The sequence below is a fragment of the Tympanuchus pallidicinctus genome, unplaced genomic scaffold, assembly GCF_026119805.1.
Source record: "Tympanuchus pallidicinctus isolate F22 unplaced genomic scaffold, pur_lepc_1.0 scaffold4, whole genome shotgun sequence".
NCBI classification, from domain to species: domain Eukaryota; kingdom Metazoa; phylum Chordata; class Aves; order Galliformes; family Phasianidae; genus Tympanuchus; species Tympanuchus pallidicinctus.
This window is the reverse complement of record NW_026294758.1, coordinates 39,529,709-39,552,755: the sequence shown is the minus strand read 5'-3', so window position 1 is coordinate 39,552,755 and position 23,047 is coordinate 39,529,709. Positions and strand designations below refer to the sequence as shown.

At 50.4% G+C, this 23,047-nt stretch overlaps 1 protein-coding gene across 1 annotated transcript; it reads right to left on the bottom strand.

Annotated features, from left to right (window-relative positions):
• Positions 1 to 375: 375 nt before the first annotated feature.
• KLF9 (KLF transcription factor 9) lies at positions 376 to 15,458 on the bottom strand. Its single transcript, XM_052700848.1, has 2 exons — positions 14,937 to 15,458; positions 376 to 3,633 (listed from the first exon to the last, which is right to left on the bottom strand). Exons 1-2 carry the CDS (start codon positions 15,412 to 15,414, stop codon positions 3,404 to 3,406), a joined length of 708 nt encoding a protein of 235 aa, XP_052556808.1. The 5' UTR covers positions 15,415 to 15,458; the 3' UTR covers positions 376 to 3,403.
• Between the last annotated feature and the right edge of the window lie 7,589 nt (positions 15,459 to 23,047).

The window sequence follows — 23,047 nt, the reverse complement described above, 5'->3', positions numbered from 1 at the left end:
GACATTTTTTTTTTTTCTTTTTTCTTCTTTTTTTTTTTTTTTTTTTGGACAATGTATATACATATGTACAAAAACATCTATGCCTACATTTTTTTTCTTTTTTTTTTTTTTGCTTTTATTTTTTTTACAATTTCATGTGATTTACAAAACAGGACAGCAAAATAACTTATAAAGGATACGAATACTGTACAAAAATAAAACTGATTAAACTGCTGGAGGTTGGTATTTTACAGTGTTACAGATCATGAATCTGTAAAACAGCATTTTGAAGAACAAGTCCAGTCTGGTGTGTGCTGGACTAAGTCCATCTGCAAACTGAAAACAGATCTGTAATAACGGTCATGAAAAACTGTTTCAAAAAATGAAATATGTTGACAAATGTATAGCTATACCTTTAAAGCCACGACTTCTCTATAGTAATGGGCTTTCTTAACCAAGGAGAGGAGCTGTCCTAACTTCAGCACTATTAATTATTTCCAAAATAGTACAATAAGTACGAATGGTATCAGAGAACTTGATTTTCCTTTTCTTTCAAACATCGCAACACTCTTCAAAACCTAACTTCAAGATGCAGAAAACTAACCTGGAGTTTGTTCATGTGTTAGATCCGTTCTTTGTCTTTACTAGAAGAACAACTAAAAACCCTAATGAACAACATGATAAAATGATAAAATTCCCTACACCTGATTATTCCCCATGTCCTCTGCTAGTGATTAATGAATCATGTTAATGCTGTCTATCCTATGCTGAAATACAGGATGTATTAGAGCAAATTTGTTACTGTTTCAGATTTTGTTTCTTTTTTCAGAAACAGGTTGTTGTCATCAGTGATAACAACCTAAGTCTGTTTTCCCCTTCTTCTGTGGACCTAAGTACCTTTCCCTCCCCCATTAATTCTTTTAGAAATGGAAGAAATAATGATGACATTTTCCTTAAATGTGCATTCTACCCCAAATATTGAAGCTGGGATCCATGAATCCGGCCATTTGCTTTCATGTGTAGGTAACTAAGTGACCAAAACATTTGCATATTGGTTTAGGAGCTGCTTATCAGATGTGACTTCCCATTGTGGTTGACAGCGAGTGAGGGTGTTGTGCACTTCACAGGACCAGGCCTTAACATTCTAAGTACTGCATTTGCCCTACAAAACTGCAGCAACCCAGGCTGTGGGGCAGACTCGAAAGCTTACTATGATCTTCACAGAGAAGACAGAAGATGAATGGGCATGCTCCACTGAATCTCACTGGGTGACGCGTGGCCCTGACACCACTCAACAAGGCAGCGCTAACAGTATTGGTAAGCAGAATGATTTCTGTATTCCTAGATCACTAGAAACACCGAGGCTACCTCTTTTTGTTAGGAGATCCTACAACTCAATTTGGACACCAGAAATTAAAGTTTGGTTTCTAAAATAAATGTTTCACAAAGCTGAAACGGAGGTAGAAAGTGTGCTTGGTTTCCTGATGTCTTCACTGAAGAAAACACATCCCTTTTACTCCACAGGCTGCTCAGTATCCCTAATGCCTTAAAAGCAGTTCTCTTCACATAGACGGAATTTATCAAGAACTACACAGGTAAAAACACTATATGCAAACTGATTTCTAATGCTGAAAGCCTTATACAACTGTAGAAGAAAATACTCTACTCTCTGAGTTCATTTCTTAACATTTGTTTCTAGGAAGCAAGCTTTTTATCAGGTAAAACAATAAGATACTGTAACTGCAGGTGAACTAACAAGATCTTTATGTACAGAATTTTACAGAATGACCTAAATTCATCTGCAGTGGAAACACTTCAGATTTCAGTGTGATTACTCCCGAGATGAATTGGGCCCTAAGTCTCTATAGCAGGGCTGCACCTCCCCTTCCTCTTCTGGAGGAAGGAGTAAAAACAGAACAGAAAAAGAATGATTCTGGAAGAAATAATGTGTAAACATAATTCTCCCCCCTACAAGTAGCTGGGGAGGGGGAAAATAACAATCTTGTATGGTTCATGTTTTCAACATAAAGAAGATGAAATGCACAGAAAATTATCGTGATTTGAAAGTTTCTGTTCAGTGATCATTTTATTCCTCAAAGAGAGGAAAAAGTAGCTCTAAATTTAAAGTAATATTGCCTTGATCAGTATTGGATGTGTCACATATGACACAGGTACGATTGCACGGTACCCAGGGAAGCTGAAGCCAGAAGGAATATCAGGACACATCTTCTGCATTGTATTTCCAATTAGCTCATGGTTTTCCCTCATACTCTACAGAAACAGCAATCAAGAGATACAGGAGCCCTTTTGAAGCGCTCTTTACAATAAATTTAGCTGTTTCCATCAGCAGAGTGCTCTTAAGGAAAGGTCTACTCTCTCCATAAGCACACGGAACTCCCATTGGATGTGGTAGGAGTTAGGCACGTGTATGAAGAGAATAAATCTTTAAGGCAAGTGTATGAAGAGAAAGAGCCTGTAAAAAAGCAGCAGTTTATAAAGATGGTAGCTGCTGTTATGCATCCATTCAAAGAAAACACAGCAGAATAAAGCACTGTTAGTGGCATTTCTATAGTACAGTACTGTATTTATTGACAAATGAAAAGATAGATCAATTGAGAGACGTATGTTTCTGCCCTCATCCTCCCCGCCACATTATGTAGGCTGACTTGTATTTTTCCAGGTAAACGAATAACAGAGCTAAATACACATGTGGTCAGAAAATGACTGAATTGTTGTGTCGGTGTTTTTTGCTGTAAGTATCTGCTTGAATTACACATGTTTTTACTGGAAAAGTGCAGCTTATATTCAAAAGTATAGTTAATACAAAGAAAAATTAAAAAGACCCAGTTAGTTTCACAGGTCTTCTTGAGTATAAATTCACCTTATTTCAGAATACCAATTGGATGCTATTAGTAACACATGTAATGTTTCTCTTAACAGTCTTTTAAAATGAAGTATCGTTCTGAGATAGAAGTAAACCCACTTCTACAATGTGCTATGGAGTTTATATCTGAGAATTACTTATGTGACTCGGAAAGTGGTTTTACTTGACAGACTCTAAACACAAGCAGCATTACATTGTTCAACAAAACATGTTCATGACACAGCAATCACAAAGACCTCGGAGTCACGCTACGGTGGTGTCACTGGCCGGACCGTCCCGCAGGACATACGTGTGCCAGTCCGAACGCGACAGACTGGGGAAGGTGGTGGTCCCATCCTTCCCTCTTGCCGCTATCCCCTTCATCAAGATGGCTGTTGCCAGCCAGCACTGGAGAGCAGGAGCTGAGCACGCCGAGTGCTTAGGTTTTGGACATCAGCTACATGTGCTTCCTGATGGTGAGCGGGGCCTCCTCTGCCACTGCTCTCCGGGCCACAGCTGTGGCTCTTGCACCCCGCTCCCTTTCCTGGGCCAGCTCTGCCTTCACAAGGAACCAGAGCTGGACTTTTTGGATCGCTTGATCATGCTGGGGTGGAACTCAGTGTGGCGGCGAGCGTGCTTCGTCAGGTGGTCGCTCCGCATGAAGCGCTTCTCGCAGAGAGGGCACCGAAACTGCTTCTCGCCGGTGTGGGTGCGGTAGTGCCGGGTGAGCTCGTCGGAGCGGGAGAACTTTTTAAGGCAGTCAGGCCATGTGCAGGGGAACGGCCGCTCGCCTGCAGGGAGAAAAGCATGACAAAGTGTTCAAGCAGCAGGGGGACTGCAGGCAGCACTGACCGGAGGGATGCGGCCTTTGCTTCCCATCAGCTGAGCTGCTGACGATTCACTCAGTCAGGTGTTGCTCTCACCGCCCACATGAGCCAAAACCCCTGTAACGGCATGCAGCTCGAGCTCCAGTGCAGAGACTTACATGACCCCACAGACTGTCATAACAACAGATGAGACCTGCCTACGCCTCTGTGTTCCTTATGTCGAGTGCACTACAACGGTTTGAGAGGGGAATGCTGGTATTGCTCCTCTGGTACTTCCATTCTGCTGAACAGAACCATCTGTAACTATTAGAAAAGCAGCCAAAGAAAATCCTTCACCTGCAATTCCTGCTTAGGAAGGACTGAGCAGGGAGGGAACTGGAAGAGCACTGCAGCCTCAGGGCTGAAAATCTGCAGGGCAGAAACCATGATGACTGCCAGTGGAAGGCTTCTGCCCCCTCACCTCCCTTCCCCCAGAAGTTTGAGATGTTCCAGCAGGCAGTGTTCTCCCCTCCGTCTTTTAAATGTTCAATCTGCAGGCAGGACTATTTTGTTATCACAGCTCTACCGGTATGAATGTTTGCAGCAGTGGCAAAGAACCAAACCAAACACCTTAACCTAGAACATACCGCACCTTTGTTTTAAAAGCAAGGTTGAGAGGAGTGAACAATACCTACTGTCACCTTCCAGACACTCCCGATTCCTGCGGTTCAGCCCTGCAGTCTGCCTGGACCTTGCACAAATGTCTTTGCAAAGCTGACTATTCCGTGACACAAAAGGAAATAAAAAACGTTTAGGCTTGCACAAAAGCTTTCAGTCACATACATCATGTACCAGAGCTGTTTGATGCCTTAATTCCTTTTCTTAAGAATCTCCTGAAGGGAATAAAAATGACAGCTATGTGACAGCTATTTATAGTCAACCATGAAATATAAAAACTGTCCCAGGAGTTTTCCATCTTGGAAGAATTGGAAAGAAATTTGAAGAACTCCAGTATTTCTTGGTACTGTGCAGTTCGGCACAAAACATGAACTCCCTTTACATTTGTAGATTGCGAGAAAAAGAGTCCTTTACAAGAGCGTGCGCCCTTGAGAATTCCCCAGCCACATCAGCTGAGAACAAAGACTGAAGACCAGCATGGATAATGCAGCAGGAAGGAGGACAGCCAGGAGTGAAACACTGAGGTCCTGGGAGGAGAATGGAGTGTGGTGAGGGGCCAGGGCAATGGCCCTTGGCATCCCAAGGATGCCATGGTGAGGAGACATTTGACAATGGATCAGATAAGCTGAGATTCTGGAGATAAACGGGCTCTTGGTGGAAGTCTCTTAAATAACACTGATGTTGCAATGGTTCAGCATTCTACTTACATGGTGCTACCTGCTGCACAGACTGCTCTGAGCCTGGCTGATCAGTGTTTGGTACATCATAGTGGAAGAGATGGAGCCCCAAGCCACCCTGGCCTGCAGGGCTTTCTTACAGACCTCTCATCTCCCTGCTGTGCTCCTTTCAACATAGTTGGAAGCCCTTCTGAACAACCACTGCCTGTGTAAAAGATATTAACTTAATTAAAGCTGTGTGTTCACCCACACGTGTCAAGGCCTTGGCTGCAGCTACAAGTCAGTGTGGCACCAGCAGGCACCGCACAATAGGGTCACGGATCTTGTCTGCCCATGTTCTGCCCATTGCCCACACTCAGCATCCTGTGCATTTCAGTGGTACTACTCTTCCTGCATGCATGGAGGCATCTCGTATATGGCCAGGGCATCAGAGGCAACTCAGCATCCCAGCCCTTACTGGAAGATGCATTCCCATCATCTGCCTCAGGACAGCCCTTCAGCCTGACAAGTGCCTGATTTGCTATAGAGACCAAGCACCTAGCCCGCGGGCCATGGACTCTGGGGGCTCAGGCTTCTACTGTTTAGGTGTGGTAGTATCCAAACTGGTTGCTTAAAGCAGTGTTTAATTTTTGATGCTTGCAGAAGTTAAGAAAAAACACAACCTGTTTTCTGGTTCCTTCTGGAATGTGATGGGACTGGTGTGACCACCATCGCTGCCCTGCAAAGCCATTTTGCCTGCTGTGGGTGCAAGGGGTCCATGAGTCTCTGGGAAGAGGCAGCACTGACCTGGGATCCCTCATACCAGTTCACAGCATTGCAATGTCCAGGCACAAACATCACCCCCTAGGGAAGGGAGGAAAGAAAATCTTCCCTGCAGAAGCACCCACCCTTGGGCTGGGAGCAGAGGCAGGAAGGCCATGGGGGGCTGGTGTGGTGGAGTCATGCCCTGGGCTCAGGGCACTGACAGACACAGACTGTGGCGATTCCTGAAGCAGGGAGCTGGGGCCCGGTGCAGGCCATCTCCTGCCACCCACCAGAGTGCAGCAGCAGGAAAGGGTTTCCTCACTTGGGCGGTGCAAGCTCTAGGAGACTGTCACAACTGCTTCAGAAACGCATGTGTAAAAGTAGGCCAGGCATAATCCGCGACACAAGGAAGTGTTGGAACTCCACAAGCAGAGAGACAAGGGGGAGGGAGACTTCTCTGGGCACTGAGTGTTTGTCTCTGAGCCTGGAGACCTGCTGCTCCCCTCAGTTACGGAGCCATCACCAATTACGTGAACCCAGAACGACAGCACTTCACCGACTGTCTGAAGCAGCACAGCGGCGGACCATGCACTGAGAGGCTCTCAAGGCAAGGCAGAGATGCCTGATGACAGGTGATGGCTGTGCGCTCTGCAGAGCCGAACCCTGCAGTTGCTGGCTGAGTTTGGCATGCTGATTCCTAGAGCAGCAGAGGCGTTGCAAAGGTGGGCAGGCCACAGCACAGCTGCAATGCTGCTCAAGCTGCCTCCACCCAGAGGCATCCATTTTGGTTTCATGTCTAATCCTGAGGTACTTTTTTCCATATGATTTTTCCCCACCAGTTTTGAGAGCAGTACGGCTAGGGCATGAACAGAACAAACTACTAAAACAGGGTGTTGTTATGCACGGCTGCCTTTGGTGGCAGTATGCTACTTACATTTCTAAAACATGCCTGATGTTGGGTTTCTGCCAATCATGAAGGGAGGGCCAATGGTGTGCTGCATTACCTTAAAACTATGTGTGATAGACTCTGCCCAAATATACAAAGGTGTAAATAATTCTCTTCAATAGAAATATCCAGGTTACACAAGTAACCACAGAAGTAAGAGCTGAAAGAAACTGGTTTACAGATAACAGGAATGGGTTAATCTACAAGAGTTCCCATTCTTTATCTGGTTTGCCACCAGAGGTGCAGTAGGAGGCACAGTTTAAGCCAAAGTGGCATAACTATGCAACCTAATGTTGGTTCTTCAGGGACCTTCTCTGCTCCTGCAACCCTGGCTTGCTTTGAATTTCATAGATTCAAAGACCACTGTAGATCCTCTCAAGCTCTGCTCCTCTTGCTTTACCTGACCTTCTATCCCTGTTTCTCCTCCCCACCCTCCACTGCGAGTAGTTTATTTCTTCTTTCCCTGAGAGTTCAAACTCTAAATCCTGGTTGCTTTGTACAACCTGAGGTAGCTACACATCATTTTGTTTTGATTTTATTCTGACTAGACTGAAAGTAGCTTTTTGCCCTACCATGAAATATTCCTGATTTTCCCACGTGGTATTCTTGTGTAGCAAGGGTTTCTGGGAGAAAATATGTATATATATACAGAGAGAGAGAGAGAGAGAGACAGACAGACAGAGACAGAGAGAGACAGAGAGAGATAGAGAGTGGGCTTTAGCAGTCTTGTTAATAGTGCAGGTAGTTCTGAGATCCTGATTTCTCATCTGCCTTCTCACTGTGAAATGCTGTGTTAGACTTGGATGACCGAGGTTAGGATCTGCAGCTCATGCGAGCTTTAGAAAAGATGACTTTATTCAGACAAGCAACAGATAGGCGTATAGTTTTCCCATACAGGAGAAGAAAAAAAAAAAACAACCATGTTTGGAACAGCTGAAGATAAAACTGACACTTCTACATTTATCTTTAACAGGGCATACACGGGTACTGGAACAAATAGAGCTTCTGTGATGAGCTAATAATTTTAAGTGAATTACAAAAATTGCTTGAGCATTGACTTCACAAAAGACATTCAGAGATGTCTGTTGTTGTGGAAGACAGTCTAACCAAGATGGTTGCTTTGCTAGTCTTGTACTATTTTTCTGGCTGACAGAAGTGAAGTTGGACACCAGGATCTGTGGTAACACAGGATAGATTGCCATCAAGGCTAACGATACTAAGTCAAATGGATTGTAGCTACAGCTGCATGAATGGACATCCCTGACAAACTTGCATATTAAAGAAGAGACCACCAGGCACACAGTAGAACTATTCTGCCAGATATTCATAGCAGCAACTAATGAAGTATTACGCATCAAAACTGAAGAATCACTCCAAGTTTGACTTATGGAACATAGCACCCGTGCTTGACTCTCACTTTGTCTCTGGCTGTGAACATGGCACAGCTAGCCACCATCTTCTGCTGCAGCAACATCCATCTCTGCTCATAGCACCACCTGAAAAACCAGGTGTACTGCACAAGAGCAGGTTGTGCATTTCTGACCCATTCCATCAAAGATGAGATGATGAGAGGAAAGATGGAAAAGAGAAAGCATAGAAACAAGGAAAGCTCAAAGAGTAAAATCTTTTGCCATAAGGAAAGGGAAAACTACCTTAGGAAAACAAGTCTAATACCACTAATAACAGGTCTGTGGGAAGGCAGAAGAAAAATAGGGGAAAAAAAGCATGTCCATAGCTTCAATGTGCATAATCAACTGTGGATGGTTCAAATAAGAAAATGTAATTCCTGCCTGCATCTTATAAAATCCTCCAGAATCTTTGAGGCTGTGGAGCTCAAACTTTCCCAGAAAATCATGGTACCCGGAGAAGACCTGCTCCTGAACAATAGTTCCTTGGCTTAGATACAACAATTATAACCTTTTCTGTTTTTCCCATACTTTCCTGCGAACCCACTCAGCTGCCACTCCTGAGTGTCTCAGTGTCTCCTGAAGAATCACAGGCTCTGTAGACAACTAAGTAGAACATGTTCACTACAAGAAAAAAATTTAGGGTAAGGGCAGTCTTTCTTCCTTGCCAGAAGACTGCTATATCTTAAGCCTCTTACTTTTCTCATTCATTGTAGCTGCCTGTCCTACACATATGAATGAATAATTTCTCGTGTGACACTGGATTCTGACAGAACGTCCACTTGCAAGATGCTATGATGAAGATGGAACTTACAAATATCTGAACGCCCATTTCTGGGCCTACAGACTGAAGGCTTTTCAGGCTGCCTTTTTCCTGTTCTGAGATGTTCCAAAAAATTGAAGCATTAAAACACATGGCAGCCACAGAGTAGAGAAGCTGATGAGAAACAACAGAGCAGTGAGGACACTAGGTATTGCTTGCAGAGAACAAGGGTTTTTGGAATACTTAAACCATGGCCAGCCCATCTTGGATGAAGATCATACACTGCTTACAGGATAGGCACAGGGCAGAGGGGTTGCACAAAGGGGTTTATTTCACCAGCACTCAGGACTGAATATCACAGGAAGATTAAGATTTTAAAATGCTGCTTTCAGCACGTATTTACACTACTCTAACATCCTTAAAACCACCATTCAATAGCTACTTATAAGTGCAGGTGCTTGAGTTTCTTTCAAAAGAGCAGATGCAAATCCATCTGCTAAGAGCCACCGCTGCTGAGCTGCTGGGAGCCACATCTCATCCCTGCAGCCCAGCAAGACTTAGTCCTACCAGTAATCTGATACATCACCAGAGGTAAGGTGCATCCTTAAGACTCTCTACTAGCACCCCTCCCTCCCTGTCTTACAAAAAACAATTCTATGTGGAATTGTACATCCTTGTACCTATCAGTCAGTAGGAGACTCTGGACGGTGAAAAATCTCATCAGAGATTTAAATCTACACTAGTCATAAGTGAGCAGAGTGTCCTTGGCGGTAGATTTTTGGGTCCTTTCAATAAGCTTCTACCTCTTTTCCTTTTCTATCTTATCTTCATTTGAACTTCCTCCATTTTGCAGAAATACTTAAATATTGACTGAGCAATGGGGAGAAATCAACTTCTGAACTGATGCTCAGGGCATTTATACAGGATCGAAAAACTCTGGGCTTAAGCTTCTTCATAACTGTCCTCTCTTCATAATTAAATGCTTTCCAGAGGGGAGGACAGCTCTCACAAGGTAAGGAGCAGAAATTTTTCCCAGTCAGAGAGGATTCTCCTCAGACTTCAGCAGAGCAGGGACCTGGAAACATGCTTTTCAGCTTCCAGAACTGTTCCATGACACACCATGTGAGGTATCTCAGCATGCTTCCCTACCCTCCAGCTGCAGAAAGGAACAGTTCAGCACAGACATTTTGTGTCGGGAAGTTTTATGGCCAGGTGTCCTGGAGGAGTACCTCCCAGCACACAGGAGTCCAGGCACCAAACTGCTGACCTACTGGGACTCCCCAGCTCTCCCTGTGTCCTCTGGCCTTTCTTTGGCTTCCAATGGAGGACCTGGCCCTGAAAAGACCAGTGCTGCAGCTGGTTGCAGAACTGGATCAGAGTTTCCATAGCCAAACTGGCCCATCCCAGGCAAGAGGACACAAGCCAAGTTCGCTTGCCTCTCATAGCTGCTGTCTTTTCAGACTGCTCACGTGCAGATGACCTCAGTACTGGAGGCCAGCAGTGCACACAGACTGTGCTTAATGACTTCTGCCTATCCCTTACTGGATGGACTGGTGTCACTTTTACATGCATTTAGGAAGATAACTTTCAGCAATCTAGTGTGAATTTAATAGCCAGTATTTCAACAGACCCTTCAAATTATGGCAAGATAGTGTTCCCAGGCAATTCCCCCTTACCTGACATGGATGAAGTACCACAACACCACAAACAAAAGTTACTGGAAGCATACTGCTTTGCTGTCCGTCTGGCCTGTTAGTCTTAACTCACCTCCTCCAGCCACAGGCCTCAGAGATCAGTGAGGCAAGGAAGGGCAGCACAGTGCAGAACAGAATGGCAGACTGTGGTGGGGAGTGGTCACTCCCAGGAGGATCCACAGAGCTGACAGAAGCAGCTGACACCTACCCACAGTCATCAGTGTCGTAGAACAGAGTGCAGGAACTCAACAGAGCTGAATTTTCAGTATTGCCATCTGGAAACAGGAGTGGGTGATGCCTGCTCACTGCTTCTATCCTACACATGCACTCCATTAAACATGTTTGTTTTTTTTTAAATAAAAAATATTTCTGGAGTGCTACTGCACTGTGACACATGCAGTTGCTTAACGTTTGTATTTTTAAAAGAGGAAAAGAAAAACAAAACAAAAAACAACACAAAAGAAAACCAAACAAGTGAAAATCAGGAAACACAGCACTTGAGAATTTGTGCCTACCTTACTCAGCTGGCAGCAATTCCAGTCAGTACAGTCATATTTCTCTGAGCCCTGGAAACGTGCCTAGCAGAACTCTAGCAATTTACACATTTTTGTTAACTCTTGAGAAAAGGAGCTTCACATGGAGGTCTGATTTTGTCAAAAATGTCCTAATAGCTCAATTTCTTGCTCATCTTTTTCTAAAGGAACTGGCAATTTGACATTGCATGAGCTGGATAAGAAGGACTTAAAATGCTAAATTTCAGATTATGCTCCCACGATATACCTAAAAATGCTCTGGGCAAGCAGAGGATTGTCAATACATCAGCATCTGTACAGTCTGTCAAGCTAGCGGTAATCTAGAACACAAACGACAAGCAGCACAGTCAGAACCAAATTGATAGGGGGCTGGAAAGGCAACATGATATCTAGACTGCAGCACTGAGCAGCTGCAGTGTTCTTCTCCCTTTCCACCAGATATGCTCCTCAGCTTCCCTTCACCCAATGCCAACCGTGGCCTCTGCCCACAGCCAACTGCTGAACATCTCTTAGACGCAGGGCAAGGACAACTCAAGGATCCATCAGCTGCCTTGCTACAAAGCTCTTCATGTGGCTTGGATGTGGTCTCAACAATTACAGGGCTGGATGAAAAGGCAGTTGATGAGGGTGGACTTTTCACACAAACACAATTTTGGAGTTTCTAAGCTCTTCATCATGGGCATCTGATCTAAATGTGAACTCCCCATCAATTGGGATATACTTCCGCAGACAAGTAAACTCTGATCCGTCTTGCAAGAGGCATCTCAGAGACCAATTTACGGTATCCCCTCTGTCCCATCTTCCTAACCATGAGGGCCTGCCCTCAGTAGCCATATGCTCTTTGACTAGCTTGGATTCACACTGTCATAACAAATAAATACTCCTAATTTAAGTTTCTCCAGGCAGTTTCTCTCCTTTCACTGCCTTGCTGTTTGCTCCCTGCCCAGTGCTTCTGACCAGACGGTGTGTGCACCCACGTGCCTTTCCTGCTTCCCTTGGAAATCCTGCACATCCTGCTCTGACAACCCCACCCTCCCCTCATTTCTGAGGCTCACAATAACTCTACACATTACCAGCCACAAGCAAACCTCCAAACCAACCTATTTAAGAGTCTCTACATTTTCACGGTAACCCTCTGTGAATTTGCTATTGCTCATTTTCTTGCTTGGCAGTTGTTCATTGCCTCCTGACCTCTGGTCTTGTTCACATCTCTCCTCTGCTCGGAAGGCCCCCTGGGAGCATCCTGCAGGGCTTGGCCATGTCACCTCCATACTAGAGAGTATCTTGTAGAGACAATGCTCCTGCAATCCCCCCCGCCACAGCCAAACTCTAGCTGCGTTTGCACATCCTGTGCAAACTAGTATTGTCCCAGGAGGGAGGGGATGCCTAAGAGACTGAGATAAGGTCACTTTGTAGGCCTGCTCCTCCACCTGCCTTCCTGACGCAGCTTCTTGCTGTGAGCTGCAGGGACAATGCCACCTCGGCTCTCCTACACAAAGTGCCACCCATGCCTCTTGGGGCTGCTGCTACCAAGAGTAGCCTGCACAGAGTTCCTACCCGAGCTCATGCCCTCAGAACCCAAACAACCAACTTCAAGCTACTTGCAGTGATGATAGAGGCAAGGCAATGGCTTAGCTTCAGCTGCAGGCTTGCCCTCACGTTCACAGGCTTTTGCACGCATGCAGGTTTGCATGCATGAATGAGTGAAGGAGTGTCTGATCACATGCCAGAAGCACCAAGTGACCTGGTGAGAAACAAAAGGACTGTCCCTGCAGGTCAGGGTTGGGCTCAGGCTGCCTGGCTCCCTCCTCACCTTACCCCACCACGTCCTACCAAGCACAGTGTGCTGCAGGCAGAGGGTGTATAGTGCTATTAGCAGATGGCACTCCTAAGGCCAGTGCTGCCAATGGGTTCTGATAAACAGCCAACCTGGGTCCTCTGGACTGTAGGCTGATAGGGCTGAACTCTAAGGAAATGGGTACAAGTATTTTTGGTTTCTGAAATAAGGGGTACCTCTGAACAAGGAATATTAAAACAGTATTCATAAGATACAGAATTCTAACTTTGGAACATCAAGTCTCTTGTCTTCTGATCTTCTGCCTTCATTGACACTTTGTTTCGCACTCCCCATCAGCTTACCAAAGAGATGGTCCCATGAGCTTTGGATCCCAACTCTACACTCCAGTGAGTGTCCGTTCAACATAAGGGTAGATGCTGTTACTAGAAGCTCACAGGTAAACAGAATTATTTTGTAAGACCAGGAGTTATAAGACAAGGAACCTTCTACCCACAGCTGTATAACTGCTTCAAGTAAAGGCAATGGAGCAACAAGAGAGCAATCTAGTGATTTAATTTGGTGGCCTGATGGAAGGTGAATGGGAGTGATTCAAGAGGCTCAGAAACAGCACAGAAAATATTTAATAATAATTAAAAAAAAAAAAAAAAAAGGCGGGGGGGGGGGAAGAAAATGGTACTGAGAAGGGAGTACTAATGCTCTGCAGTACGCTGCTATGAATAACTCTGGAGGTCCAATCGAATCCCACTGTTGCTATGGAATTGTTCTGCCATCTATTAAAAACAATTGGCACCAGCGGCATCGCTCGTGCTTCCACCCGCAGCAATTACCTGTCCGCGCTGGGAGGCGCCGGACCTCGGTGCTCTGGAGCCTGCAGCGCGCTGCCCACGCAGCAGTCGGAGGCCGAACCGAACCCCCCGCCCCGGGGCGCTGCCTCTCGTCCGCGCCCGCTGCAGCACCGCGGGGCTGCACCGCGCATCCCTCTGCACGTCATCCCCTGCACGCCGCCCCGCGCGTGCCTGCGTTGGTTCCCAGACCGGAGCGGGTATCCGGGCATTGGGCACTACGCAGAAACGGTGCCAATCCCTTTTCTCTGCCGCTGTGAGCCAAGCTCCCGCAGCAGGGCTCGGTTACATTCCGGTTCCCCGAGCGCAAGAGCGCTTGGCTCTCCATGCCGATGACCGCGGGTCGGGCAGGGGGCGGCACCGCCCCCCGCTGGGGCAGCTCTGTGCCGGCGCTCAGGACTCGGGCAGCGCCCGCGGTGCGATCTGCCGGGAGCGGGGCGTTGTACTTGGCCACTTACCGTCGCTGCCAACAGACACAGCGCAGAGAGAAGCGCCAGTCTATTATGCATATGCGAACCGCATGAAATACGCGCGGGCAGCGTTTGTCACTGTGAGCCGCTCCTCCCCGATCCAGCGCTCAACCCCTGATTTCGGGGCAGTTTTTAGGCAGGTGCTCTGCACCGTGACCCCAACAGCGGCTCACACACGTCATTCCGAGCTCGGCCGCTCGCACTGAAGGATTAAAGGGGGAAAAAAAAAGAAAAAAAAAAAAAAAAAAAAAAGGGGAAAAAAGCAGAGAAATCCCCGCAACCGTGATCCGGAGGCAGCGCCGCAGCAGCTCCTTCCTCGCGCCGGGTCCCGCTCCGCCACGCCCTCCTCCCTCACGGCCCCGGGAAGCGCCGCACCCGCTCGCCCGCCCCAGGACAGCGCCGTGTGCCGGGCGGACCCTCCCCACTCAGCTGCCTTCCCGCACTCCCCAACCCGCTCCCCGGCTGCCGCAGGCAACCCCGCAGCCCCGCCCGGAGCGGCCGCGCCTCCCCCACCCCGCAATCCGTGTTCCCGGTCCCGGTCCGCGGCGCTGCCCGGGGAGGGGGCGAAAAAGGGGGGACGGGAGCGGTGGAAAAACGGTGAAAGGAGCGAAGGGAGAAGAGTGGAGAAAGGCAGCGCGCGGGGGGGCGCGCGCGGGCAGCGGGAGGAGGGGCGCGGGGCGGCGCGGCGCTGGCCGGGTTCACCCGAGGACACGCGGCTCCCGCCCGGCGGCGCTGACCTGTGTGCACCCGGTAGTGCGCCTTCAGGTGCGAGGACTTGCCGTACACCTTGCCGCAGCCGCTGTATGGGCACTTGTGCCGCTTCTCGGCCGCCAGCTTCGCCTTGGGGGCGGCGGCGGCGGCGGTGCCGCGCAGGCGGGAGGGCGGCGCGGGCGCGGGGCCGGAGCACGGCGAGGTAGCGGCCGCGTCGCTGTCGGAGCCCGCGTCTTCGTCGGGGCTCTCGAGGCTGTCGCTGCAGACCGAGGGCGCGGGCAGCGGGCGGTACTTGTTCAGCTCCAGCAGGCTCTTGGCGATGGCCAGCAGGGCGCAGTAGTCCTTCCAGGCGTCCCGCGGGTCGCGCATCTCGCGGCCCGTCTCCGCCTCCCCCGGCACCTTCAGCCGCGCCGCCGTCTCGGGGGTGGGGGGTCCGGCCGAGCGGTTGGAGATAGACACCAGGCACTGCGCCGCCACGAAGTCCACGTAGGCGACGGCCGACATGCTGCGGCCGCGCCGTGCCCGCGCCCGGTCCGTGGGCGCGGCGGGGCCGTCAGCGCGGGACCGCCGGGGCCGCGCCGCCGCACGCCATGGCCCGCCAGGCGCCGGGGCGGCGGGGCGCGGGGCGTCCGCCGAGCGGGACAGGGCGGCGAAGCGGGGGGCGGGCAGATAAAGAGCGGCGGCGGCGCGAGGGCGGGCGGGCAGCGCCCTCACCGCCGCCCCCCGGGGGCGGCGCGCAGCCGGCGGGGGGGAGCCGGCGCGGCCGGGAGCCGGGCGCCGCGGGAGAAGAGTGCAGAGCGCCCGCCGCGCCGCCCGCCCGCCCCGCGCGCTGCTGCCGGGGCACGGCCGCGCCGCGGCCCATCACGTCAGGCGCGGAGCCCCCTCCCGCCCGCCCCCCCGATTGGTCGGCGGGCAGGGCCGCCCGGCTCTGTTTACCTTCTCCCCCCGCCGCTCGCGGGCGCCTTTTGGCGGGGGGTGTGTCCGCCCGCCGCCCGCCCCGCCAATCGCCGCGCTCCCTGCGCAGGCCGCGTGCTACTCCGGGCGCCCCGCCGCGCCCGCTTAAAAGGGCGATGCCAAGCGCGGGACGTAGGCGCGCCGATGGCGGCGGCCCTTCGGGGCAGCGGGCGCGTCGAATACCCCGGGAGACCGCGGTCCTGGCCGCGGGGCGGGCGGGGGGCGCGGGTCGAGGCGGGGGGGGCGGCTCGGAGGGGGTCGCCCAGCGCCTCGCGGGTTAAGTGTCTCGCCGGGAGCCCTGCCGTCCCAGCAACCGGCCGGCCAATGGAAAGTGCGCCGGCTGATGTCACTGCCCTGCCCGCCGCCAATCCGCTCCGCGCTCCGAGGGGTGCGCAGAGCCCGCACAGCCGCCGGGCCCCGCCCCGCCCCGCGCCCGGACGGGGCAGCCCCCGGCTACCGCCGCCCGCGGCGAGGTCCTGGTGGCGGACACTCGGGGGGAGCGACATCGCCGCGCGGCCGGAGGCGCCGGTCCTCGGGGGGAGGGGTGTGTGAGGCAACAGCCCTCCTGCGTTTCTCCCCAGCGGCCCCGTGGGCCGAGATGGGAGCCGGTGCCGGGCCTGCTGGGCGTGATGCTGGGAGGGCCGGGAGAGGACCCGCGGTGACTCCGTGCCCCACCGTCCGGGCACGGCGGGGCCTTCCCTGCCCTGCTCCGCTGCTCGTGACATCAGCAGTGCTGTTGTGCATCACAGCCTGCTGCTGCAGAAATGCCATTCCCACTGTAACATTCTGCAGTGAGGCTGTAGCTTACCAGGCTTTTTCTTTAGGAATCATATTATGTTGGGGCATTTGGGACACACTCACATCTTTGTTAAATTCGGGTCCTTATGAGCTCTGGGAAATGACATCAACTCCTTCAATCCCAAACTGTATAATGCACAGAATCTGTGAGACCCTTTTTTGTTTCCCGGCTTCTGTCTTTTCAGCCCAATTCTGCCACCCACTCAAACAGCTGGAAGGTAATCCATGTCTGACTGATGCTGAGGAAGCACCGAGTCTTCACAGAACTCCCAGTGCTTCCAGCGGTGCCTTCCTATCAAACCAAAACATTCCAGCGTGCGGGGCCCCTTTACAGTAACAGCTGGGTGCCACCTCAGTGGTCCCTGATACGGCTGCAGCTGCTCATGGCCCCCACAGCCTGTGAGCAGCTCCACTGCTCTCATCACCGCAGAGCTCTTCTGAGAGTGTGGCTCTGTGAGGCATGTGTGCAGTGAGTTGCTCCCTGTGTAGTATATGGGAGTTTCTTCCCTTAAGGTTTCTTCGCACTCAGATAAAATGTAGGAAAGCATCCTGTTGGTGTGGTAACATCCATGGAGCTTCAAGAGCCAGAAGGTCCAAATGTGATCGCAGTTACTGCTTCTCTTTCACTTTAGCTCTCCAGAACCACCGTGTTTGGTACCAGCTGGATGTGAATTGACATGGCACTGAGGGCTAGGCGATGGTGAGGCTGCAGCAGTGGCAGTCGTGCCGTGTGATTGATATCTTCAGATACAAATCTGAAGGTGCTACATGGTGCTCCACATGTGCAGGGTGTCCCCTTGCCCCATGACGGTACTGAAGGAATATGGTGCCTTCCCCCCAGCAGCAGCCACTGCCCGTTCAGAGCCGCACTGTAGGAAGGGAGCACCTCTGCCCTTTGGGGAAGCCTAGCACGGTTGCTGGGAGCGTGAGCAGACACGGCTGTGCTGGGGGATGCCATTCTGTGTAGTTCAGCATTTGATGCTGCCTCTACAAAGTCATCCAAAGCCCCTTCCTCCATAGCTTTCCCAGGGCTTGTGCTGCTCTGTGGGCAACGGAACTGAGGGAGCTCCTTTGTGCCCAGCAGCCCCCAAGTCATGGGCGGCAATGGGACAGTCAATGCCTTTGTCCTGCAGCCCTCTGTGGAGGCAGTTCGCGGGGACGGTGCTGTGCTGAGAGCATTGACCCTCCACCGGGTGCTTCACTGAGCAACGGCGATCATAATAAAGGTAGTAATAACAACAGTGATAATAACGAAGAAGATTACAACGGAGGACGGGTGTGCAGCAGGCTGTGTGCGACACAGGCCAGCTGCCTCCGGTCTCCCTCCTGCCCTTCCGCCCCGCTCCGCTCCGCCCGGCCCCGCTCCGCACTGCGGGCTGCAGGCGTACGTGCGGCGCGGCTGCGGCATCGCCGCTTTAAGGCTGCGGAGCGGGCGGGGGAGGCAGTGAGCCGGGTTCATGCGAGGACACAGCCCCAGTTCTCAGAAATCCCCGCGCTGCGGGAACATCGAGCTCCGCTAGCGCAGCCCGGCTGCTGCCCTATATCGCAGGCGGACACGTGAGCGCCGCGCCGCCCCCCGCACTGCGCCGGGCCGGGCCCTCCGCGCGGCGCGCTGTGTGACACACGGGGTGTAACGCGGCGATGGGTTCAGCGCCGGTGCAGTGCGCGGGACGGGGGTCCCTGCGGGCAGCCCTCACCGCGGCCACTGCGGCCGTCAGAGGGGGCGGGGGGTTCTCCCCCTATTGTTTAACAGTCGTAATAGCCTCGGCATTTTCAACATTTTTAATATTCCTAACGCTCCCATTGTTCTCTGTCTGGGGACTTAATCTCCTGTTCCACACAGACGCATCCCTTTCCCCTTCCTCTGTGCCACCGGGGCCGCCCGCTCCGTGCGCTGGGCTCTCACCCCCCCGCCGGCCCCTCCCCGCCGCAGGCTCCGCCCGCCCTCACCTCAGATGCCCTCCGCAGCGCTCCCCCTCCCTCCCGCCGCCTCCATCTTGCACCGCCCTCCCCCGCCGTGCGGCAGCGGCCGCCCCCGCCAACATGTCCGCCCCCGCCCGCTGCCGCCGCGGCCCTCGGGGCTCCCCCGCGGGCTCCGTGGCCGGTGAGGCGGGGGGCGCTCGCTCAGAATGCCGCGGCGTGGCCGTCATGGGAAGGCTGAGCACCGCCGGTAACCCGGCTCGGGGTGTCCCTGGCCCCGGTCACACCGACCTCCACCCGCTGGGGGGGACCTAGCAGCGGGTAGTCGCTCCGCTCCCGCTGAGGGGTCGGCACGGTGCGGCGCAACGCTTGCTTGGTGCCCGGCGGCGCGGATCTCCCGGCAGGGCTGCGGCATCCCGGCAGGATGCCCTCCGGCATCTGAGCCCCGCCGCAGAACGTTCTGCGGGACGGCGGCTCCTGTCGAGAGGGTCCCCGGGACGGGAGGGGCGGGGAAGCGGGCTGAGGGGCGCCGCACATCCTGGAGATCGGAGTTGCTTCCCAAGTGTTTTCCAGTGCAACGTCTGGCTTCCAGCGATTTGCGGGAATTTGTCTCCCTCCCCTTTAGTGGTGCTTTATGCCGGAAACAGAGAGGTGTCTCGGGCTTGTCTGACGCTGTGATCCACTTTGCAATACTACGGTTCAAACGAGAGCCGTGCTTCCCTCCTGGCAGCTCCCTAGGAAGCGAGACGCATCCGTGATCTCTCGCCGCTGCACGACCATCCTGCAGTCCCGACTATTCACTATGGCAGTCCCGACGCTCTGGCACCGCCTGGGTTTGGAGCTCTCTGAGCTATGGTGCTGGGTGTTATGACTATGGGAATACTAATAAACCTATTCACGTTAATGCTTTAATTGCCACTATCGATGGTGTTAAACAATGAAATGAGACAATGGTGAGAGGTTTCCTTTGGAAATTCAGTTAAACCTCTGTAGAAATTCTCTTCACACAAAATAAAGATCACAGAATCGTGGAAGGGACCACTGAAAGCCATCTAGTCCAACTCTCCTGCAGTGAACAGGGACACCAAATTTCTGCCTTTGTAATTAGCAGTGATACTGTTTCATACAGGATCTCTCTAAATCATATTTGATTGCTATGAACTTTTAAAATTAGTTCTGTTCATCAGGAAAGAGGTAAAAGAGCCTAGAAAGTAACTGCAGAAAAGACTCTGGGGGGGTCATGCTGGACAGCAAGTTGAACGTGAGCCAGTAATGTGCCCTTGCAGCAAGGAAGACCAATGATATTCTGGGCTGCATCATGAGCATTGCCAGCCAGCTGAGGAAGGTGATCCTTGGCCTTTGCTCAGCATTTGTGAGGCTACACCTGGAGTGCTGTGTCCAGTTCTGGTCTCCCCAGTATGAAGACCATTCTGAAGAGAGCCGAGGATAATGCAGGTCCTGGAGCATCTCTCCTCTGAGGAAAGGCTGAAAGAACTGGGAGTGCTTAGCCTGGAGAGAAGGTTCACAAGACAATCTTCTAAAAGTGCCAGGACACTTCCTAGCAGTGCCAGGACAAAAAGCACTGGGCACAAACTGGAATACAGAAGACTCCATCTGAACACCAGGAAGCACTTCTGTGCTGTGCAGGTGACGGAGCACTTGGAGAGGCTTTGGAGTCTCCTCCCTGGAAATCTTCAGAAGCTGTCTGGACATGGGCCTGGGCAGCCTGCTCTGGGTGACCTGCTTGAGCAGGAGTTGGACCAGATGGACCCAGAAGCCCCTACCAACCTCAAACATTCAGTGGTTCTGTTATTTTAGTAGAATCATAGAATGGTCTGGATTAGGGTTGGAAAGGACATTAAAGATCATCCAGTTGCACTTCACAGCAGGGGGGTTGGGCTACCCAGGGTCCCACCCAACTTGTCCTTGAACACTTCTAGGGATGGGGCATCCACAGCTTTTCTGGTCAGCCTGTGCCAGCATCTTGCCATCCTTGCAGTAACAGTATTATTCCCTATATCCAATCTAAATCTACCCTTTCATTTTAAAACCATTGTCCCTTGTCCTGTCATTACTGGCCCTGGTAAAACAATCAATCAAATGAAAAACAACACCCTTTCTTCACCTTTCTTGTAGGCCCCTCCAAATACTGGAAGGCCACAATCAGGTCTCCATAGACCCTTCTCTTCTCCAGACTGAACAAGCCCAACTCTCTCAGCCTTTGTAAGAGAAATGCTCCAGTCCCTAACTACACTCATGATCCTTCTCTGGGTTTGCCTTAATAGATGTGTGTCTCTTTTGTTCTGCATCCTGGAGTTGGATGGGCCAATCCTTGTAGGTTCAGTCACTACGTGGGAACAAGTGAGAAACAGAGGGTTTAAACACATTAATTTCCTTTCATAATTTTGGCTGCTGCCAAGTAATATTTTTGTACTGATTCTCATGCGTTCACCAGTGAAAGGGGCTGGGTTCTGCAGCTCATTCCCCTTTTTCAGGTTTTCAAATATCAATTCATAACCTTAAAGAAAAAGATAGAGATGCAAAATGAATGTACCTGTGCTTGCACATATGTCCCACATTATGTCAATATTATAATATTATATCCTTTGTTTTTCTACAACAAAATACCCTGTTCTAGGAAGTTTTATCTCAAAAAGATATATTCTAAAACAACATGCTAGAAGATCTTGTTATGTGTTCTGTTTGCACACACATATACTTTGTTTAATAATTATTAATTCAGAACATAGTTCAGGTTGGTGAAATGCTTTTTTCCTGAAGTCGACCATCTACTTTCATGGACACTTTTTTTTTTTTTTTTTAATGACAGTTTTAAAGTTAGCCTTTAGTGAGTTTAAGTAAAATATTTTATAGTCAGTTTTATTTGAAAATCAATTTTGACTTGACTGACTTAAACTAAAGTTTGTGGCAGGTCAACAAAGCTAACTTTATTTACATATTTAATTATTTTGCTGGGAGAGCCAAGGAGGTTTTAGATATCTTGAGCAGCAATTGGACACTTAAATTCTACACAGATTCAAAATTGCCTGCTGATTCTTAGTGATGAGAAAACGTAAGGTCTAATTTCTCTTCTTTTTTTTCCCTGATACTCTGTTCCTGTGCTCATACTCCAACATTTAGGTCTTCATACATAGAAGCACTTGGTTTGCATATCTTTGTAGATTTTGGGCCCTGCTAAAAACATCAAGGCAGCTGTAGCCAAGCCACCAGGCCCATCATGCTGCCTGTGATAGTGGCCTGGAGAAGGGTTTGACACCCACTGCAAACGTTTTCCAGACCTTTGGGTTTGCAGCATGGAGGCTCTCTGATACTTTCTCACTTGTTTGTAAAATGCCTGGAGACCAGAGTTCAGATCTCACCCAGACCCAAGTCAGTGCTCTACGGACAAGGCTTACTCATTCAAAGTCAAATGGGTTTATAAAGGAGGGCAGAGGCTATCTTCACACTGCCTGAGCACTTGGCTCCAAGGTGAGAACTGTGGGTGTGAATCCCTGCAGGAATCCTGGACCTCCAGTGCTTTCAGCACAGATCTGCTGGAGTCAGTCACACCTTGGATCACCTCAGATATGGGTCCCAACTTGGGCCCAGATGAATTTCTTCATGATTGCCTAAAATGTGACCTGATTTTGAAAGCCTTTCCAAGGCTGTCAGTACAAGGCAAACAAAATCATGCCTTGCCCTTGATTCTGAGATGGTTGAATTGCAAGTCAGCTCCAGTGTGGGCCATTATCACAGTGCTAAATTTGATCTGGTAAGTCCTGCTGGGGTAAAGAGGATATTAGGTCATGCTCAGTCTGCTGACTTGGCTGCACAATTTCTGGTCAGCAGTGCGAGCAGCACAAGAGCAAGGCTGTCTAGCATAGCCTGAGATATCCAATTCTTCCCTCATACAACGTATGAAGCCTAAAGTGCATATCTCAGAGCTCTGTCCCCCACACATCTATGGGAAATGTGCAGATATAGTCACATGCATAGTGTGATGCATCACCACTGCCTCAGTAATCTGCAAAGCAGGTTCCTGTCAAAGCTAAAGTTCAGGGCCAAGAGCGTTGTTACTGTGGTTACTTACCGATGCATGCACCAGAGATCTATCTTTTTTTTCTTCCCTTTTTTCCTCCATAGTCGCCACATAATTTCCATCCAATCTTCTCAAGTCCTAATGCTCTATTCAAATACATGTTTCGTGCGCCTCTGGTTTCACCACAGTGAATTGTTGTGCGTGGCAGCGCTGCAGACTTGTGTAGTTGAATGTGTAGAGAAAAAGCTGTAAAGAGAATAGAAAAAGCATGAACAACGATGTCAGTTAGTAGAATTTAATTATAACTTAGAAGCAAAGCTAGTTGACTGAGCTTGTGTTAAAAGGGTTTGGAGAACCAGGTGATCTAATAGCTCTTTGATTTTTCAGGCAAGAAACTAGTAAAGGACGTGATTCTCTTCAGAGCAT

Bases quoted from the DNA above. Each gene is read 5' to 3' on its own strand.
- KLF9 (XM_052700848.1), bottom strand. From the start codon at position 15,414: ATGTCGGCCGTCGCCTACGTGGACTTCGTGGCGGCGCAGTGCCTGGTG. The intron at 3,634-14,936 runs GTCAGCGCCGCC...TTCTCCCTGCAG, and splicing joins GCACTACCGGGTGCACACAG to GCGAGCGGCCGTTCCCCTGC.